General features: G+C 36.1%; 1 protein-coding gene across 1 annotated transcript; it reads left to right on the forward strand.

Annotated features, from left to right (window-relative positions):
- The first annotated feature begins 282 nt into the window (after positions 1-282).
- On the forward strand, positions 283-19386 carry LOC132703633 (glycogen debranching enzyme). The gene is made up of 22 exons (XM_060673009.1): positions 283-437; positions 515-2676; positions 2731-2926; positions 2975-3112; positions 3165-3327; positions 3388-3718; positions 4153-4329; positions 4434-4603; positions 5348-5600; positions 7904-8103; positions 8157-8410; positions 10224-10432; positions 10490-10693; positions 10888-11117; positions 11176-11265; positions 11332-11509; positions 12835-13194; positions 13400-13707; positions 14667-15079; positions 16321-16506; positions 17001-17228; positions 18375-19386. Exons 1-22 carry the CDS (start codon positions 297-299, stop codon positions 18423-18425), a joined length of 6642 nt encoding a protein of 2213 aa, XP_060528992.1. The 5' UTR covers positions 283-296; the 3' UTR covers positions 18426-19386.
- Positions 19387-19404: the final 18 nt, after the last annotated feature.

The following is a 19404-nucleotide window of genomic DNA, read 5'->3' on the forward strand; positions in this document are numbered from 1 at the left end:
CTGCTGATGGTTTTTAAATTTCTGAACTCAAGGTCACCTTGACTTGCCTTCAATTTAAAAAAAAAGTCAATAGAAATATCTATTTCAAGTAAGTTTCTTTTTAAAAAAACGTTTTATTTTGATATTTCAATGGACATTAACCAGTAAACAGTTTAGCATGATTTTTGGTTTAATGAATATATTTTTTAAAGTACTAAATTGATGTTTTATTTATTGAATAACTAATTCAGTATGATTTATTATGCGATTTGGATTTTGTTTAGTAAACATGAACTTTCGTACTTATTTCCATAAAAATGTTCCGCGGGTTAACGAAGTTGTTTTGCATTTTATCCTATTTGTTCAATATGCCTTTTTATATGTTTGCTGCTTTGCTTAAAATCATTTTACGTTGCGTGATTTTGAAACTATTGTACTTGTCTAAATTTCTGGAGCGTGTAAGTCAGACCTTTGTTATTTCAAACTAGTTTTTCTGCTTTTGCGATGAAGGTAAATTACTTTTTTACATATTTAGATTAGTGGTGCAAGAGAAGAAACAAACAATTCAGAACAACAGAAAGAAGACACCTTTACAAGCAAAAGCAAAGGAAAAAATAAAGGAAAGGCGCGGCAGCGTGCGAAAAAGACCAGTGATGAACCAACTTTCAACACAAAATTAACAACGCCCATTGAAGATGTTATTAAAGAGACCATAAAGGAAGAAGGCACTGATTTGTCAGCAACTTCCGAGAGACTTCAAAAATTGCCAAAGAAGCAAGAAAGAAAGGAAAAATTAAGTGAGGAAGATACCGTGGGATTTTCCTTTTTCAAAACAAAAAGCACTGCCGTGCATACTACGACATCCAAAAACTCTTTCAAAAAAGCAGATAATCCAATCTGTGAGGAGAAACCGCTTCAAGAAGACATTGGATTTTCCTTTTTACCTGTTAAAGAACGCGGAAGACGTACCAAGAGTAAATCTTTGTTGGAAAAGAAGAATTCTGAAGAAGCTTTACAGACTGTCATAGAGCAAGGTTATGCTAAGAAAGCCGATTTATCAAAACCATCTATTATTGAGCATTATCAAAAGAAACCCCGATCTGGATCCCCAGGCAAGGTTAGTGTAGAGAGCCAAAACACCTTTATTTACACTAAGAAGTCGGTTGAATATAAGGAAAGTAAAAAGGTAACAGCTCAGATTTCTTACGCAAGCATAGTGAATAATACGGGTGTAGTGGATGATAAAAATTCATTGGAACCTGGAAATCTTGTCAAGGAAAACGAGTATACCAGTTCAACAGAAGTGGTGAGTGAATATTCAGAAAATTTTCACATAGTAGATAATGAAACAAGTGCCATAGAACCCACCCTCAGCAAAGATAGTTTTGTCCACATAGAAAATAGAACCGATAACCTTGTTCACAGTGCCAGAAAGGAGGGCATTCATCTAATAGATTCAGTAAACAATTTTATAGAAGCCAGAGATGACACACTAAATTACATTGATAATTATTTTGAAAATCCTGTGGAACATATAAACAACAAAGCAGATTTAAATTTACCTACAACAGAAGATCATTTTGATATTATTGGAGTGAATATAGAAGAGGAAAATCTTGATACTATACTTGATGAAGTTGATGGTGACAGATTTGTTTCTCAAGATTCACAGGTCAGTTCACTTAAAAGCGCCAAAGCAACTGATGACATTTTTCATGCCACCCTCAGCAAGGGTATAAATCAAAAAGTAACAAAGGATTCCAAAGATTCTAAATTAACAGAAGAATTACAACAATTTAAATTTTATGATTGGCAGCAAACACCAATAAAAAATCAAAGCGCCAAATCTGTAACTCAGTTTTTTATAAATGAGCAGAAAAATCAAGGAATTGAAGAAAAGGGTTTAGATGTAGTAAGAAATTCAAACGGCATTGCAGAATCCAGAGAATTTTTGAAAGTTGAGGTTGCTGATATTGGTGGTACTGAAACTACTCCAAAGGTAGAAAAAAGTTTTCCAGAAGAAATAATTGATAGCAACTCCGAGACTGTCAAAGTGTTAGTAAAGTGTGATCAAGATTCGAATTCTATAGAAGTCAAACATACTGATTTTAATTTAAGTCGGTTGGAATCAGAAATCTTGTCATACAGAGATAATTTACAACAAAATAGTACTGAGTCAAGACTGGAAAACCGTGTTGTTGAAGATCATCTTATTGTCGAAGAGTCCCCTGTGAAAATCACAAAGGAATTACTGAAAGCAGACTCAAAACCAGCACCGGAAGTTACCGAAGAGATATGCGTTAAAAAATCTGCTTATACAACGGGAAATTTAATTGAAGCAGTTGGTAATATCCCAAAACTTAAAAATATTGAAGCTGCACCGTCATCAGAAGATAACAACATGACGCAAATCCGAGTACTGACGTTAAATGACAAAGAACACCAAGAATCGACTATATATCGCATAGAAAAGAATTGGACTCTACAATTCAGATTGGGTCCTAGTTTGTTGGGAAGGAAGATCAAACTTTATTTGAATTATCCAAAGGAAACGAACGAATTTGAACGTGGAACCTATCAGTTATTGGAATGGTGCCAGGACGAAGGTTGTAAACACGCAGATGATACCGCTACCTTTGCTCAAATTGTACCCAAGATTTCTGGAAGTTTCCATTATTACTTTGTATATGAAAACGAGTGAGTATTGTGACTAATAATTTATTTGAATTTTGTGCTTATGTATAATTTTAGGGAAGATAAGCAAGGTTCTGGGTATATTTTGGTCGATCCTGTATTAACATATGGCAAAAATGAGGAATTACCTTTAGATTGTATCCAATGTCAGACGGTCCTGACGAAGCATTTGGGACCATTTTCAAGTTGGGAACAGAAGTTATCTGTGACCAAAGAATCTGGTTACAACATGGTTCATTTTACACCCGTCCAGGTGAGTTATTATATTTCTGGCATTGATAATGTAATGTTTAATTGATAGGAACTGGGAGCTTCCAAATCTTCATATAGCTTAAGCGAGCAACTAAAGCTGAACCCCATGTTTAATGAGGAGGATGGGAGAAAACCGTCGTTTGATGATTTGGAAAAGTTTGCAAATAACATGAGGAGAGAAATGAAGGTAAAAAAAATAAATCATTTTTTGTATCGCTATAAATATAGTTTAATTTTAGATGCTCTCAATTTGCGATATCGTCTTAAACCACACCGCGAACGAAAGCAAATGGCTGTTGGAACATCCTGAAGTGACATACAATTGTGTAAATTGCCCATACATGAGACCCGCCTATCTTTTGGACGCCGCTTTCCATCAGTTTTCGATAGACGTCAAAAAAGGTGAGCGTGTCGATTAGTAAGTTGTATGATGTAAATTATAAATATCGATTTCTTGTTTAGGGCTGTACGAAGATCGTGGTATACCTGCAGAAGTGTCGACCGAAGAACACCTGAACGCGATCCGCTATCATTTTAAAATGAGCGTGTTGGATCCCTTGAAATTGGAAGAGCTCTTCATCGTCGACGTAAATAAATGTATTTCGGAATTTTTGGAGCTGGCGCGAAAAACGCAACCCGTCAGCGACAGCGTCAGGATTACGCAGGCTGAGTTAAAAATTATTCAGGACCCTGATTTTAGAAGATTGAAAAGTACAGTAGATGTGGAACTCGCGGTTAACCTGTACAACGTGTACAGATCAGACTCGTTCGATGAAGACGCTAGGATGAAAAAGTAAGTGCAGTAATAGATAGGCCAAAACTAGGACTTAAAACTAATAAAAATTATTTTTTTTTTACAGTTTTGTTAAATTTTTAGTTGAAGAGAGCACAAATTCTTAATAAATATCAAAAATATATATTATGTTGAATAAAATAACTTAAAAAAGATTGCATATATTTTTACCTTTTTTAAATAATAAATAAAACAGAAATAGAAATATGTACCTTACATATATACATACATAAAATATATTAAATAGGTTTAGTAATATATATTATATGTTATTACATATTTCTCTCATAAAAATTAACAATTAATCTTGTATTTCTTCACTAGAAAATGCTTGAACTAATATTCTAAACATTTCAAAAGTAACGCATTCGATGGTATTCATAGTTTTCTCTGTTGTTTGATTTTGAAGTCATTAAATATGACTTTATCTGCAGATGTTCGGAAGACCTAAAGAACAAACTCGACAGTTTAAATCGGGAAATAGTAAAGGAACTGAGCGACGACTTGAGCTCCGCCGTCGAAAACGTCATCGCTGGCATTAGATACTTTAGGGTGCAAGATAGCGGTCCTAAGATCACGGAAATAACGGAAAGCAATCCTTTAGTCTATAGGTACAAGAAATGTATATAATTGAATTTTCAATTCCAAAGCACTTTAGACGTTTTTTTTTTTGCAAATTGCTGCATTATGTTCAACTTGGGTGGTGCTGTTTAAGGTATTTCACGGATTACGGCTCGCCCAAGAGTTTAAACGAGCATGAGGAGATCATGTACAGTCAGAATGGGTCGTTTTTGATGGCGCATAACGGGTGGGTCATGAATTCAGATCCCTTGAAAAATTTCGCATCTCCCGGAACGAAAACTTACATAAGGAGAGAACTGATTGGTAAGTGAAGAAAAATCGTAAATGAGAAATTAGAGGTAAAATAAATTTTTCCATGAGTCAATTTTTAATATACTTACTACATTTGGCAGGAACAGCCCTAATAATGTAAATGTTGACCTGTTAAATATAATTAAAAGCATACCTGCAGAATTTGTGATTTGCACAACATACTCTTAGTTTTAGTTTATTTATTACAGTTTATTTGGGATCCTCTTTAATATTAATGTATACTTCCGTGTACTTTATAGTTAGTACAATACTGATTTCATGCCTAATATTTGATTTTAATAACTCTATTTAACAGTTAACAGTCTTTTGCAGCGTAACTTAAAAGATGACAACATTTTATGTTGTTAATACAATAATATTTGTATGTTTGATGGTTCAAATAAATACACATTCTAAATAGGCATAAAAACAGTAGAGTAACTTTCACATCAGGAACTGCAAAGACCGTAATTTGGAATAAAAAAGTTAGTGCCATACATTTTTGAAAACTTCTGCATTCCGGTTTTTGCCGAGTTGAAGTTGCTGACGTTTCGCCAATCATCCTGTTGACTTCTTCAGAGCTTGACTGAAACTGAAGAAGCAAAAACCGACGTAGGAGGAAGTTTTGTAAAAAGTATTACAGTGGCCTGTTGAAGTTTTTTTGAAAAATTACGTTAGTGCTACTCGGTATAAGTGTAAAATGCAATCCTTTTTTTTTTTCGACACATAATTTGGTGAATTGCGTGGGTGTTTTAGCATGGAGCGATAGCGTCAAACTTCGCTACGGCGACAAGCCGGAAGACTCGCCGTTTTTGTGGGCGCACATGCGCAAATACGTCGAACAAACCGCAAGGATATTCGACGGCGTGCGCCTGGACAATTGCCATTCCACGCCGCTGCACGTCGCTGAATACTTACTCGACTGCGCAAGAAGGGTCAGGCCGGACCTTTACGTCGTCGCCGAACTGTTCACCAATTCCGATCTGACTGACAATATTTTCGTTAACCGGTGTGTATTACATATTTCTCCGGTAAAAATTAGAAATTATTATTATTATATAGTATTTAGACTTCCATCGATTTAACTTGGTAACTGTCGTTAAATCAGGGCTAGTCCAAAAATGAAACTGATAAGTTATTTTCTTCTATATTTTTTAATTTTTTGAAATAAGCATATTTATGCAGATACAATATGAAACGCAGATAGCAAAGTTTATGTATTGACCATTGCTTGACTTAACCATAAACTGGACTTCATTAGCTCCATATCGCTCTAGTAGTCCTAGTACCATAAGAATTGATGCTCCTAGGGCGACTATTTTATCATCATCTACATTTCACTGATTAGCCTGCATTTTGCGCCATTTTGTTTCTAAACAATCACGTCCACACACTTATTTATTTGACCGAAAACTATCGAATTGACGAACTATCAACATCCAAGCTGGTTGTTAAACGCCGCTATATATTAAATGGAATAACGCAATATTTTTTTCATCGCCGCTTCAAAAATTCCTGTATTATCAGCATAGGCAGGCTTCTATATAACAAGTAGCTATTAGTAGCTATTAGCTGGACTAGATAAAAAACAATTTTTTTATAATAATTTTCGTATTTAATAATCCATTTCTATATCCTGCTCTAAGTTTTATCATTTATGCTGCCTAAGCTCTGCTGGTATATAAATTTTAACAATGCTGTAAGAAAAAACATCTTGAAATAATGAGGTTCTGTGTCTTGCTATTGGAAGGTAGTTTGTCTTCTCTAGATTTTGGTCAACTCTAGTTTTTAGACCAATATAAACTTACTGATTAATATCTTATTGAAAAATACAGTCGAAACTCTATATAGCGAAATTGAAGGGACTGCTTTTTTTTTCATTATAAAGAGTGATGCTTCAAATAATCGGTCATTTTCTAGTGTGCCAATACGCATCTCGTACTTTGGCTTGTATTTTCACCATTTCATCGAGACGCACATCTTCCCCATGATACATAAAAAATTTCTCTAGCAGCTTAACTGAAAATAGGGCTTGTTGAATGGTTCGTGGTGGTCCCAGATCAACTTCTTCATGTTCTTCTTCCTCTTGGTGCTCTTCACCATTTCTTAAACATCGTGGGTTAGTTGATTTTCCAGTCACGACTAGCTTTTTTTTTCTCTGCCACACATATTGGCAGCAACCAACATTGTTATATGTTCTTTAGACAGTTTTCCGCCCACACTATTCTCGCTTCGAAATTTAAGAGTTTTATCTGGCGTCATTTTGTAAAAAATACCAGTTTCGTCAGCATTAAAAATGTCGTCAGCAGGGTATTTTTTTGTTAGTTTTGGCCACATCTTCTCCGGCCAATCGTTAGTGACGTTTCTGTCGTTATCACGGGCTTCGTCACTGATCTGTTCATAATTTATACCATGGCTCTGTTTGAACTTCCCCAATTATCCTTCCGAAGCCTTGAAATCAATAATGCCAACCTGTTCAGCAAACTTTTCTGCTTTTAGTTCTACGATAGGTCCAGAGAGTATTACACTTTTAAGACGTTGCTGTTGGAACCACTGTAACATTGCCCGATCCAAATCGTCAAATTTTGGCTCTCTTAGTTTTTTACTAGAACTGCCTGCCGCTTCAGCATGAATGATTTTTTCTCTGCACTTCCAAATCGTGGATACGGTCGACGGTGTAAGTCCGTATCGACGTCTCACATCACTTTTCTTTTCTCCCTATGTCCTTTTCTTCTTGCGGTATAGAGAGTGAGAAATTCGTTATACAGAGTGGATTAATACATGGAGACCTAAAAGTTATACAGAGTTTTGCTATAGGGAGTTTTAATCATAAAATAAAATTTATACATATTTTAACAGTTAAACCGAGCAATCTGCCTGATATTGTTAGATTGAGAATCATATATTCTTATATTTAATATAAACCGCGTATTTGTATTGACCACTAATAATGCAACTATAGATTCACATAATTAGACTTTTACGCAACTTTTTAACATGCTCTTAGATTAGAGAATTCCAAATATGTATTACCTTTGTTTTAATTTCGGTTAATTTTTAAGCTGGTTCCCTAACTATTGAGAGTATAAGGAGTTGTTTATTTCTATTTCCATTTATTTTCGAGTGTTAAAATAACTGTATTCCTTTCTAAAAAAATCTGTTTTGTTCGTTAACATTTTTGAGTAAAATCAACCTTAACGGATTTTATTTGAGTTTTTGTTTTTGATGCGGATGCCAAGTTGAGCTGATTGTATTATACTTTTCGATACAATTTGCCCGTTCTTCGATACAATTAACCAGTGTCGTGTTTAGATTGGGTATAACTTCGCTCATCCGCGAAGCTATGTCGGCGTGGGACTCTCACGAGCTCGGTCGTCTGGTCTACCGCTACGGAGGCGTTCCCGTGGGCTCGTTCTACCAGCCGCGGGTGCGACCGTTGGTACCGACAGTGGCGCACGCTTTATTCTTAGATTTGAGCCACGATAATCCCAGTCCGGTTGAAAAACGATCAGGTACGGTTGTTTCGCTTTAAATGAGGCGCAGGCGCAGCATAGTTGCTTTCTAGTGTTCGACCTTCTTCCGAGCACCGCATTGGTGAACATGGCCTGTTGCGCGAGCGGCTCTAATCGCGGCTACGACGAGCTGGTGCCTCACCATATTCACGTAGTGGACGAGACCAGGCAGTACACCGAATGGTCCGACGACGATGAGCTCGCGGTTGAAAATCGCAGATACGTTGGTAAAAAATCGGGCATCATTGCCGCCAAACGGGCTCTGAACGAGCTCCACTATAAATTGGGCAGGGACGGATACAATCAGGTACTTAAAAAATATTTAAAGCTGTTAGGGGATCTTCTTCTTTATTATTTGATTGTTTACTGTCCAAATATATTTTTGCCAATCTATCGTGGTTTTATGCCAGGAAGATCGACAGAGACAAACTTAACAAGTTTCTTAAATAAAATTTTTATTATAAACCGAACAATAGTATTTAACAAAAACAAAAATAAGTTTTGATGTATACAGGGTGTTCGGAAACTTAGAGGAAAGATTGTTTTTTTTTAATTATAAGATAAAAGAGTTTCAGAAATCTGGCACTAGAGGGCACTTTACCTAGAACATTTTTTTAACTTTCCCTATATTTTATTTATTTAAACTGACATTGCGAAATAGAACAGATTCCCTTAAGCAGAATCACGAATCCTCCAAAATTGTAACTCTTGTTTTAAGTCGATAAGTGTTATTTTGGCTCGAATTTCACCTGTAAATGTGATTAACAAGACTTAATGAAATTTGACAATAATGACAATGGAAATGCAGGCTAGCATAATTAATCTGTAGACGACGTGGACAAAAATTTTCAAAACAGTATGCTACAAATTAAAAAAGTGAAAAAATGGCATAGGTCAATGCAATAACATGTTTAATTTAAGTAACATAAGTACATTTAACATTTTCGCAAATAAAAAATTAATATTAATAATCGGTAACAGTATACAACGCTAATCACAATTCATTTTCAAAATGCCCACCGTTCATTTCTAAACTTTTTCGTATACATTTTAAAAAATACCGTCGAACACGAAAAAATACGCCTAACCTATTTCTAATGATTTCGCAACCGTTTATTAATTTTTGTCGTAGATCATTGATATCTGTTATAGTTGTTTCGTACTTAAGTGTCCCCAAGAAAAAAAGTCCATCGGTTTAAGGTCTGGTGAGCGAGGCGGCCAAGCTAGAGATCCGCCCCGACCTATCCATCGATGTTTAAATGCCTGATTTAAATACCTTCATACAGCCAATGTAAAATGGGGTGGAGCGCCATGTTGCATTAACCATATATTATGTCTCCACTGCAAGGGTACCTCTTTTAATAGAAAATAATTTTTGACGGATTGTGACAATGACTATCAAATTATATTAAGTCTTGTTAATTACATTAAAACAAGAGTAACAATTTTTAAGGATTCGTGATTCTGCTTAAGGCAATCTGGTCTATTTTGCAATGTCGTCTAAATAAATAAAATACGGGGAAAATAAAAAAAAATTCTAGGTGCCCTCTAGTAACAGATTTCTGAAACTCTTTTATTTTGTATTTTAAAAAAATGAAATTTGACAAACTACCACTATTCTACCATGTTGAATCTTTTCTCCAAGTTTCCGAATTCAATTTCCGAACACTCTGTTTATAAGAAACATTACAAAAGGAGCATATGTAATGTTGGACTTTATTTTTCGTAACGGTTCAAATTTCAATCAAATAAAAACTTATGTGACCTGAATCCGTAAAAAAATTGAAAAAAGTTTGTGCGCTTCGTGTACTATAAAAAGCAAAAATATTTCTTAGAGATTTCCCTAACATTTAAACCTAAAGTAACCTTGAAAAACCAAAGTATTTCTCAAAACCAAAAGTAAAAATATATTTGAAACTTTCTTTACCGTGATTTTGTTGCTAAGTATATCCGAATTACCCGTTGCCAATAATAATAAATATGGAATTGACTTCTCCCTACTTAAAAAAAAGTGGAGATACTAAACAAATTTAAAATTTACCGGTTCAGGGGGCTGGACATTGATCTTGATCTTTTTTTACGTTTTAATAGATGCAAAAAAAATATTGTTGTTGTAAAAGGTATATGTCGATCAAATGGATCCAGACGTAGTAGCCGTAACGAGACACAACCCCGAGACGCACCAGAGCTACGTCTTAATCGCTTTTACCGCATTCGGTCATCCAGACCAAAACGCGGATAAGTATCAAAGAGGCATCAGACCGGTAAGGGTAGAGGGCGTGTTGGAAGAAATCGTTTTGGAAGCCACGTTGAGCCACGTCGAAGCCAGGTCAGGCCAGATCTGATTGTTTAAGTTGCTTTAACGATGAATCTTTTGGTTTTTTAGTTCCGGAGGATCAAAGTATACTAAATTCGATGACTTTACAAAAGATTCGGCTTGGATTTCGGGATTGACCGAGTACCGGGTGACGGTTAGGGAACACATTAGCAGCGAACAATCGGAATTTTTCAATTACGTCGATTCCGGAACACCCAACGTTTTCCAACTCGATTTTAGAAACTTCAAGCCCGGATCCGTCGCAGTACTGAAGTAATTTTAATATAAAATATACAATGTAAAAGTTTGCTATAGATTAGTTATCAAACTTTCAGTTTGATGGGAACTGATTTTTGCATTTTTATTCAACTAAGGATGATCGATAACACAATGTATCAAAATACGTGTTGTTTAGTTTATAAATAAAATTTTATTGACGGACATACATAGCGTATTGTTGTTTTTAGGGTTTCGCTACCAGAAGACATGAGAGAGTCGATATCTCGAGTGCGAAGTTTAATCAAAAGCTTTCCCGGCTCGAAAGATACCGAATTGAAACGGATCGTCTCCCGTTTGACACTGGCAGATTTGAATCGAGCGCTTTACAGATGCGATCAGGAAGAAAGAGACGAGGGTTTCGGATTTGACGCTTATAACATCCCCAATTTCGGACCTGTGGTGTATTGCGGTTTGCAAGGTGAATTTCACTTTTATTCATTTTCAATACTGAATATTTCCTGTTATTTTATTTGTAGGATTTATTTCGCTGTTGGCGAATATTAGACCCAGCAACGATCTGGGACATCCGATGTGTGCTAATTTGAGAGACGGAAACTGGATGATTGGTAAAAAATTTTTTTCTTTGTTTACGGATAGACTTTGTATAAAACTTCAATCGCGTTCTTTTTTAGAATATATCTGGAAGCGACTTAAGGTAGACCAAGGAACCAAAGAATTGGGTCAGTGGATTGAAGAAAACACAAAATCGCTAGAGAAAGTGCCTAGATATCTAGTGCCGTGCTATTTCGACGTGATCGTGACCGGAATCTATATCAACTTACTGGATCACAGCTACAGTCTTATGTCTGAGTAAGTTCCAGTGCTGTCAAATTGATATTCTTATGGGAGGCCATTATGGACCAGTTGCCTACATATACGTGGAGTATCTATCGTTTGTGAGTGTGAATGTGATTTGTTAATATTTGTGTAATTTTACATCTAGCATACCGAAAACTGAAACGGATACAATACTACTTACAAACCTTCTGGATTTCTCCTGCGTCGGTTTTTGCTAACGTTTCCCCAATCATCCTGTTGGCTTTCTCAGAGCTTAACTGAAACTACCTCACGTTTTATTCTGTACCTGCTTATATATTGTTTGAGGGGGGCGGACCTAAATGAGGGGACATAAACATCGACTTAAGCCTTTACCTGTCACCAATATGGGAATCGGTCATCAGAGATCAATATATAAACAGGTGTATAAGCAGTGGATGTTTCTTCGAAAAATTGAAACGGAGACACTGCGTAAATTGAGTGTTGAACTTTTTAAAATTTCCGCCAGAGGCGCAATGTTCTAAGCGAGACTTATATAAGGTTTGTTTTCACATTAGTTTGAAACTTGTTTGGGCTGTTTGCACAATTGATCTTTATCGTTTATCGTTTACAAACCACTAGTTTATTGTTCCCTCATCATTTCCCAACAGTTTGGCAATTGTCGCGGCAGTTTGAAGATAATCTTCCAGCAAATCGTTGGCACCTGCCCGTAATACGACTTCCTGCGTTTTGAATTTATATTATTTTCTTTGCAATAGTAAAAAAAATAAAATAAAGCACGGTCTTCAAGAACATCAGATAAATGTGAATATTCAAATTCATACCTAAATGATGACGCAGATGTGGAAATTCTTATAGAAGAAGAAATAACACCAAAGAAACGGGGATTTTAGGAATAACTTATGGTCCAGTTTAATGGAATCAGTAAATTGTTCTTGAACTATACACGGAAGTTGAAATACAAAATTAAATGCGTAATAAACATGACAGGATGCATAATGGGAATGGGAGCAATTCCTAACCCTTTAATGATAATTCCGGAGGTCCAAGTAACAACCTAAAAACGTAATCCTAAAAAGAGTGGACGGCTATTCTGCTTCCTCTATTATTGAAGATTAAGTTTGCTACATATTAAGTTTAGTCTATGCAACCCATTGCGAGTTTAACATTTGTTTATATTGATCAAAAACTGATTTCAGATTACTCGTAAACTTAAAAAGCCCACAAGAACGGTTTGAAAGTTGGAAAACTTCCAAATAAGGCGTTTAGAATGTGTTTTTTATTTAAAAGGTGGTTAGAAGTTCTGGTCTTTTTAAAGGATACGTCATTGAGTGGATTGCAATATTTCTCCTCCACAGCTTCGTTAAAAACGGTTCCACCTTTGTGCGCTGTTTGTCGCTGGGCAGCCTTCAGTTCGGCGCGTACATCAAGTCCGCCGATTTGCCCACATTGTCGCCCAATCTGAGGCCTCCGAAACCTCCCACGCGTAGAAACGATAAGGGCGAAGTCGTGCAGGCGTGCGTCACGTTGTCCGCCGGCCTACCCCACTTTTCGGTGGGTTATATGAGAAACTGGGGCAGGGACACGTTCATTGCCCTGAGGGGGCTGTTCATTCTAACCGGACGGTACGAGGAGGCGCGGCAACACATTTTAGGTTACGCCGCCTGTCTGAGGCACGGCCTGATCCCCAATTTGCTGGACGGGGGTCGTAATTCAAGGTTAGAAGAATCTTTAATTATTATCGGTAGTAATTCAAAGTAAAAAAGCCGTTTGTTCAGTTATTTATCTTCTATAAGCGAAACTTCGTAGATGAAACAAGTTAATTCAAAATATACGAGATTTTTTTCCGCTAGAATAGTAGTAGTTCAAGTGTACCGTTAGACAATACGCTAGCCAAAACCGAAAAAAATCGCCATATTGCAGGTTCAACTGCAGAGACGCCGTCTGGTGGTGGTTGTACTGCATCAAATCCTATTGCGAAGAAGTTCCCAAGGGTGTCGACATAATGGCCGACACCGTGTCGAGAATCTTTCCCACCGACGATTCGCCCGCTCAACCGGCGGGCGTGGTCAATCAGCCGTTACACGACGTTATTCAGGAAGCCCTTAACGTCCACTTTCAAGGGTTAAGGTTTCGTGAACGGAACGCCGGCGGGCAAATCGACGAGCATATGACGGATGCAGGGTTCAACAACCAAATCGGTATCCATCCCGAGACTGGGTTTGTGTTTGGTAAGTTTCGCTTAACAGTTTTAGAAATTGAACTGAGGTGGCTTTTACTTGATGAAAATCCATTTATCAAAATAAATAAGAACTAAAAGTTCAGATTTTCACGAAATTTTATATTTTGACATGACAATTGTTTCGATAACACTGTGTCTTTATCAAACGTAATATGTACATATACCGAAAAATGACCATAAAACCTTAATTAATGTTGTGAGAATTTAAGTTCAATAAAGGAGAGGTATTTAAGTCTAATTGATCGTTAAGCAATACATTTGAAATAAAATTAAAGAAAAAAAAGAATATTTAACAATAACATTTTTTTTGTTAGTAGTAAAAACTTCAAATCAAATGTAAAAGTGCATTTTACAATGCACACAAATTTATGACGTCAGTATTTTCTTCTAATTAGATTTCCGTCAGTATTTGGCAAATTTACATGTCATTAAACTTTGTCGAGTGCTTGTTGCTTAACAGTTGTTCAAATTTATATCTACAACTGTCCCCAAGTGGAAAGCTTTTTTTTTTCAAATCTCTACAACCAATTAGGTGTAACAGGATGATTTTGCCAAAAACTATCACCGTCCAATTTTTATTATAGTACTATAAAAATTTTCTCCGTTAATGATAAAATCCAAAGTTTAAGCTTTGCATGCTTCCGAAATCAGTGAGTAACATTTTTATGAGATATGTTGATTATACGATCTAGTCTCTACAATTTATCCGTTACATCATTGAAGTTGCTGCGATAGTTTTAATTTTACGTAGAAAATACAAAAAGTCAGACAATTTTCGGTTTTAGTAGTTTCTTTTGGTTACTTCTCCAGGGAATTGCTCTGCCATCTGGCGATGAATGGTGAAACTAAATCCGAATTCTTTGATTAGTGCGTTAGAAATCTGATAACATTAGAAGTAATCAATGCATCTATTACTATCTGAGTGGCTAATCAACAAGTGGCGCGTAGGTGGTAACCAGTGGAATTGCGGTACCTGGATGGACAAAATGGGTTCCTCCGACAAGGCGGGAAACAGAGGCAAGCCAGCTACGCCTCGAGACGGTTCGGCGGTCGAATTGGTAGGCTTGTCCAAAGCCGCAGTATCGTGGCTCTGGAAACTCAACCGCGAAGGAAAATACCCGTACGACGGGGTGCAGAGGACCCATAAGAACGGCGCCATTACAAAATGGACGTTCAAAGAATGGGCGGACAAAATCCGCGAGAACTTCGAGAAAAAGTTCTTCGTGAGGAACAAGCCGTCATGCGACGAGGAACGGCCCGATTTGGTCAACAAAAGAGACATATACAAAGACACTTACGGCGGGTCTCAGCCATGGACCGATTATCAGCTGCGGTGCAACTTCCCTATCGCCATGGTCGCGGTACGTCCGTAAAATTAGAGTTTTGAGTTATTCGTTGACATATTTGTCGCTCGCTTTTATTTGACCTTCAAAAAACATTAGACTGTGTAAACCCAAACATACGATAGATAAGTTGAAACACGATTACAACATTTTTATATAATTGTAAGCAATATGTAATAAGGGAAACTAGTCAGAGATACTTTTTACAAAACTTCTGGATTCCTCCTGCGTCGGTTTTTGCTGACTTTTGCCAATCATCCTGTTGGCTTCTTCAGAGCTTGACTGAAAACTGTTTCCAGTCAAGCTCTGAAGAAGCCAACAGGATTATTGGCGAAACGTCAGCAATTTCGACTAAGCAAAAGGCGACGCAGGAGGTATCCAGAAATGTTGTAAAAAGCATTACAGTAGCCTGTGGAAGTTTCTTTGAAAAATTATTCAGAGGTAAAAATCAACATTATTGGCGATCTACAAGGCTGGGTCTTTATTACCGTTCGAAGACGACACAGCTGCAATATATAACGTTTATGTTTTTAGATCTTTAAATCGTACATTAAAGAATGGACTAAGTCATATATATGATTTGCACAGCTGTAACGGGCTTAGACTAAAGCTGTAATTATGTCAATAAGACGTCATTTTGAACCACACTTAACATACAAAAATCATGCCGACAACTTACATATTTTTAATTGGATCACTAATTATTCACTTTTATTTTCCAAATTTTCCTTTGATCTATTAATTTGTGTTTATTATGCTCATACGTATAGAGTATTTTCGCTACAGACGAGATTGCTAAGAGGTTTGTCAGGAATCGGATATATCAAAGCTACATATTTTATTAAATTGCATATAATGACACTGCCAAGTCATATTTTATTTTGTCTTATTTTGCTAAAGAAAATCGTTTCGTCTCGACATCCTTAATGCTGACAGTATAACTCACGATTAGCGAATAAACTACCAATTAGACGAAAATTTAAATATAGTTATGGCTAACGTAAAGAAATTGCTATTGGAAAAAGCATTTTACAGTAAACGCGTGAATATCTTGAATTTGGTTTTTGGAAGTACGAATTTCCAGGTACTGGTAGTTAGCAATTGTGCTGTAGTAGTTGCAGATACTTTGTTATGTGTGTATGTTTCTATGTCAGTGTGTTAAATGGATATTGATCACCCGTGTTCACTTCGGTGTACCAAAACTGACTACTGAAAACAATTATTAATTGTAATACCACTAAATAAAAATTTGAATTTAGGCTCCGGAAATGTTCAACCCGTCTAGGGCGTGGGCCGCACTGCAGCAGACCGAGAAATACCTGTTGGGACCGCTCGGCATGAAGACCTTGGATCCCGAAGACTGGAACTACCGCGGCGATTACGATAACTCCAACGATTCCAGTGATTTCCACACCTCCCACGGGTTCAATTATCACCAAGGCCCGGTAAGAGACGACGTCTTTCAAACAGTCAGACCACAGTAGTGAATTTATTTATTTAACTATTTCTTTAAAAACAACTTCCCAAAATATCTGATTATAATGAATTACAAAGAAAGAAAATTACAAAAATAGGCAAAGTTCACATAAAATATCTTTCGAGTTTGCAATGATCCATGGTTCCATATTTTTCCTTGTTTTCATTTGTTGGGTATTTATATAGATATGGACATTTTACTGTCTTTAAACATACAGTTTTATAACAATAGAGTGCTAGCTGTATATTGTATTAATATTAATAAGGCCTAGAAAAATATGCATACCAATAACAGAAGTATATTATATATACCGGCCAAGTATGCAATTAACATAAACAAACATTTAAGGATTAGAACCATGTTTTAGCGTATAAGAGTTTTCCATGTTTTTTGTGTTTCACGAGTTTGTCCCCCTCAGCACCTAATCTAAGCCCGCTGACAGTTGGTTTATATTCGTCGCAGGAATGGGTGTGGCCTATCGGTTTCTTCTTAAGAGCAAGATTGATTTTCGCCAGCCAGAACGGCATGTTGAAGGAAACGGTGGCGAGTACGAAAGTGATCCTGTCGAAACACTTTACGGAATTGCAGACGTCACTGTGGAGGGGACTGCCAGAATTGACCAACAGCAATGGCGCCTTCTGCAAAGATAGTTCTAGGACACAAGCCTGGAGCATGGCGTGCGTTTTGGAGGTTAGTTGAATATTTAAAAAAACACTTATAATAATAATAATAATAATACATTTATCCTGCAATGTTCAATTTATAATACAATAAAATACCAATAAACGACATAAATTGCAAAAAAGGAAATGAAAGCAATTAAAATTCAATTAAACTTCAACCCCTATAAAATAATATATAGCAACTATTTTAAAATTATTACATCGCGTGAGATAACTATAGCAAAAAAAAGAAAATATGTACGTGTATATAAAAATTAAAAATTGGATAGAAAATTTTAGGACTGAACTTACCCGAAAATCACTTGCAATTTGCTTGTTGGCTGAACATTTCTTGTTTTTTTTTTTTTTTTTTGAAGTTTAATGGCGATAAGGAGAGAGGAACGGTATTGTAAAGTTTGTAAAGGTTATATATAGGAGAAGCTTCTTTGAAAAAGAGACGTCCTGTGTGATGGTGGAGAGATAAGACCCCTAAATCTAAGGTTCAATCTGTGAACATCTGTCCGATATGTTATTTTGAATATGTTCAGTATTTTTTGTCCGATTTTGTTGAAATTTGACAATGTCATTTATGATAAATAAAATCGTGAAGTTCAGGGCCGTCGCACATTTTTGTTTCTTTAAAAAAAATTCATTAAATAAGACTTACATTGGAAACTACTCACCTACGTTTATGTGAACTTTTTTGGATGAGAAGTGTCTTTTCCAAACACACATATACATACACTTGAAAAACAGGTGACTAAGTTAGACTTAAACTGTGCTGGAATAGTATTGCAAATTTTTAGCAAAGTTAGCATTACAAATTTATAGCAAAGTTATAATGAGCAATGACGTGCCTTGAAAACCTCAAAAATTTTAAAATGAAAATAAGATATAATAATTCTTTTTTAAAATGTAATAAATGTAGTATAACAATTTCATTTATACATAACTGCTTTTTATTTCGGACAATCCCACGAAATCTTAAATTTACATCCAAATAAAGACCCAAATTTGACAAACAAATAGAGAATTCTAAAAATGGCTGCAGAAACATAATCCTTAACTCTAGTTTATTTTATATTTGTTAGTTTTGTTCTATTTGTTTTCTGTGAAACACTAACATATATTTTTTTAGTACTTAAGATTGATTTTTTTGAATGGTATTTTTCAGGTACTCCGCGATTTGCAACAGATCGAGTCCAAAGAAATTTTCGTCAACTGACTTAGCGGCAACCTAGCATTAAAACGTAGAGAGAATAGGAAAAGTCGCGCCCTTTATCCAGATACTAAAAAGCCCATTCCTCCATTGCTGTCGTCGATATTAAAAAAAAGAAAAGTCTATTCGGAATCGTTTTCTTCGCTAAACGTCACCAAGCGGGAAGAACAAAATAAATCGAACTTCGGTCGCGATACTTTCGTCAGCTTCACGGATTTGTATTTTAAGTATAATCGAAGGCTGTACAGCTGTGAATTTAGGTTAAGTCGTTTTATTCAGGTCGATAACGGTTTGTTAGTGTCGCCCGCAACATTTGTTAAGCCTAACGTTGATTACGTGCCTTTTTACGGGGACGTTACAGTTTTACAGTCCAGCGGAATCCTGCTGGGTTTACCTGCTATAGCAGTTTCTCCTGAAACTAAAAAGAATCCTGATTTTTTTCTTACTTTTTCTTCTCAAATCAAAGATCAGGTTTTTCCGTACAAAAGTAAGTTGTTTTGCACGGCATACTCTCGCAATAAGTGCTCATCAGACATTAAGAGACGTAGGTCCATCATAGATTTAGACGAGATAACAGCTGTCGCGGAAGATTCCAACAGAAGCCGCGAAGTGGCGACCCCTAGAAGAGGTGACACCTGTAGCCGCGCGAATGACGTCGTTTTAGACCCGTTATTATTGGAAGCCGTGCCGAGAAAGAGAGTTAAAATACCCTTAACCGAATCCGAGCAGAACAAGATAGCCAGGATAACCATAATGTATACTTTGGCGTTTTTCGCTTTGTCCCTTATGACATTTTTTATCATTTACCTAGCTTAGGTTTTGCGTTTATTTTTATTCAGTGTGTTTATTTATTCGAATACTCATCCCTTTTAGCATAGGAGTCGTGTAATTTCGTCATGTTTTATTAATGTTACTTGGATTTTATGATGTTATTATCGATTCGAGAATTAAAATATAATAGAAGTTTTGCGTTTTTTTTTTTGCA

Source organism: Cylas formicarius, unplaced genomic scaffold (assembly GCF_029955315.1).
Source record: "Cylas formicarius isolate icCylForm1 unplaced genomic scaffold, icCylForm1.1 PGA_scaffold_6__28_contigs__length_40554024, whole genome shotgun sequence".
In the NCBI taxonomy this organism is placed as follows: domain Eukaryota; kingdom Metazoa; phylum Arthropoda; class Insecta; order Coleoptera; family Brentidae; genus Cylas; species Cylas formicarius.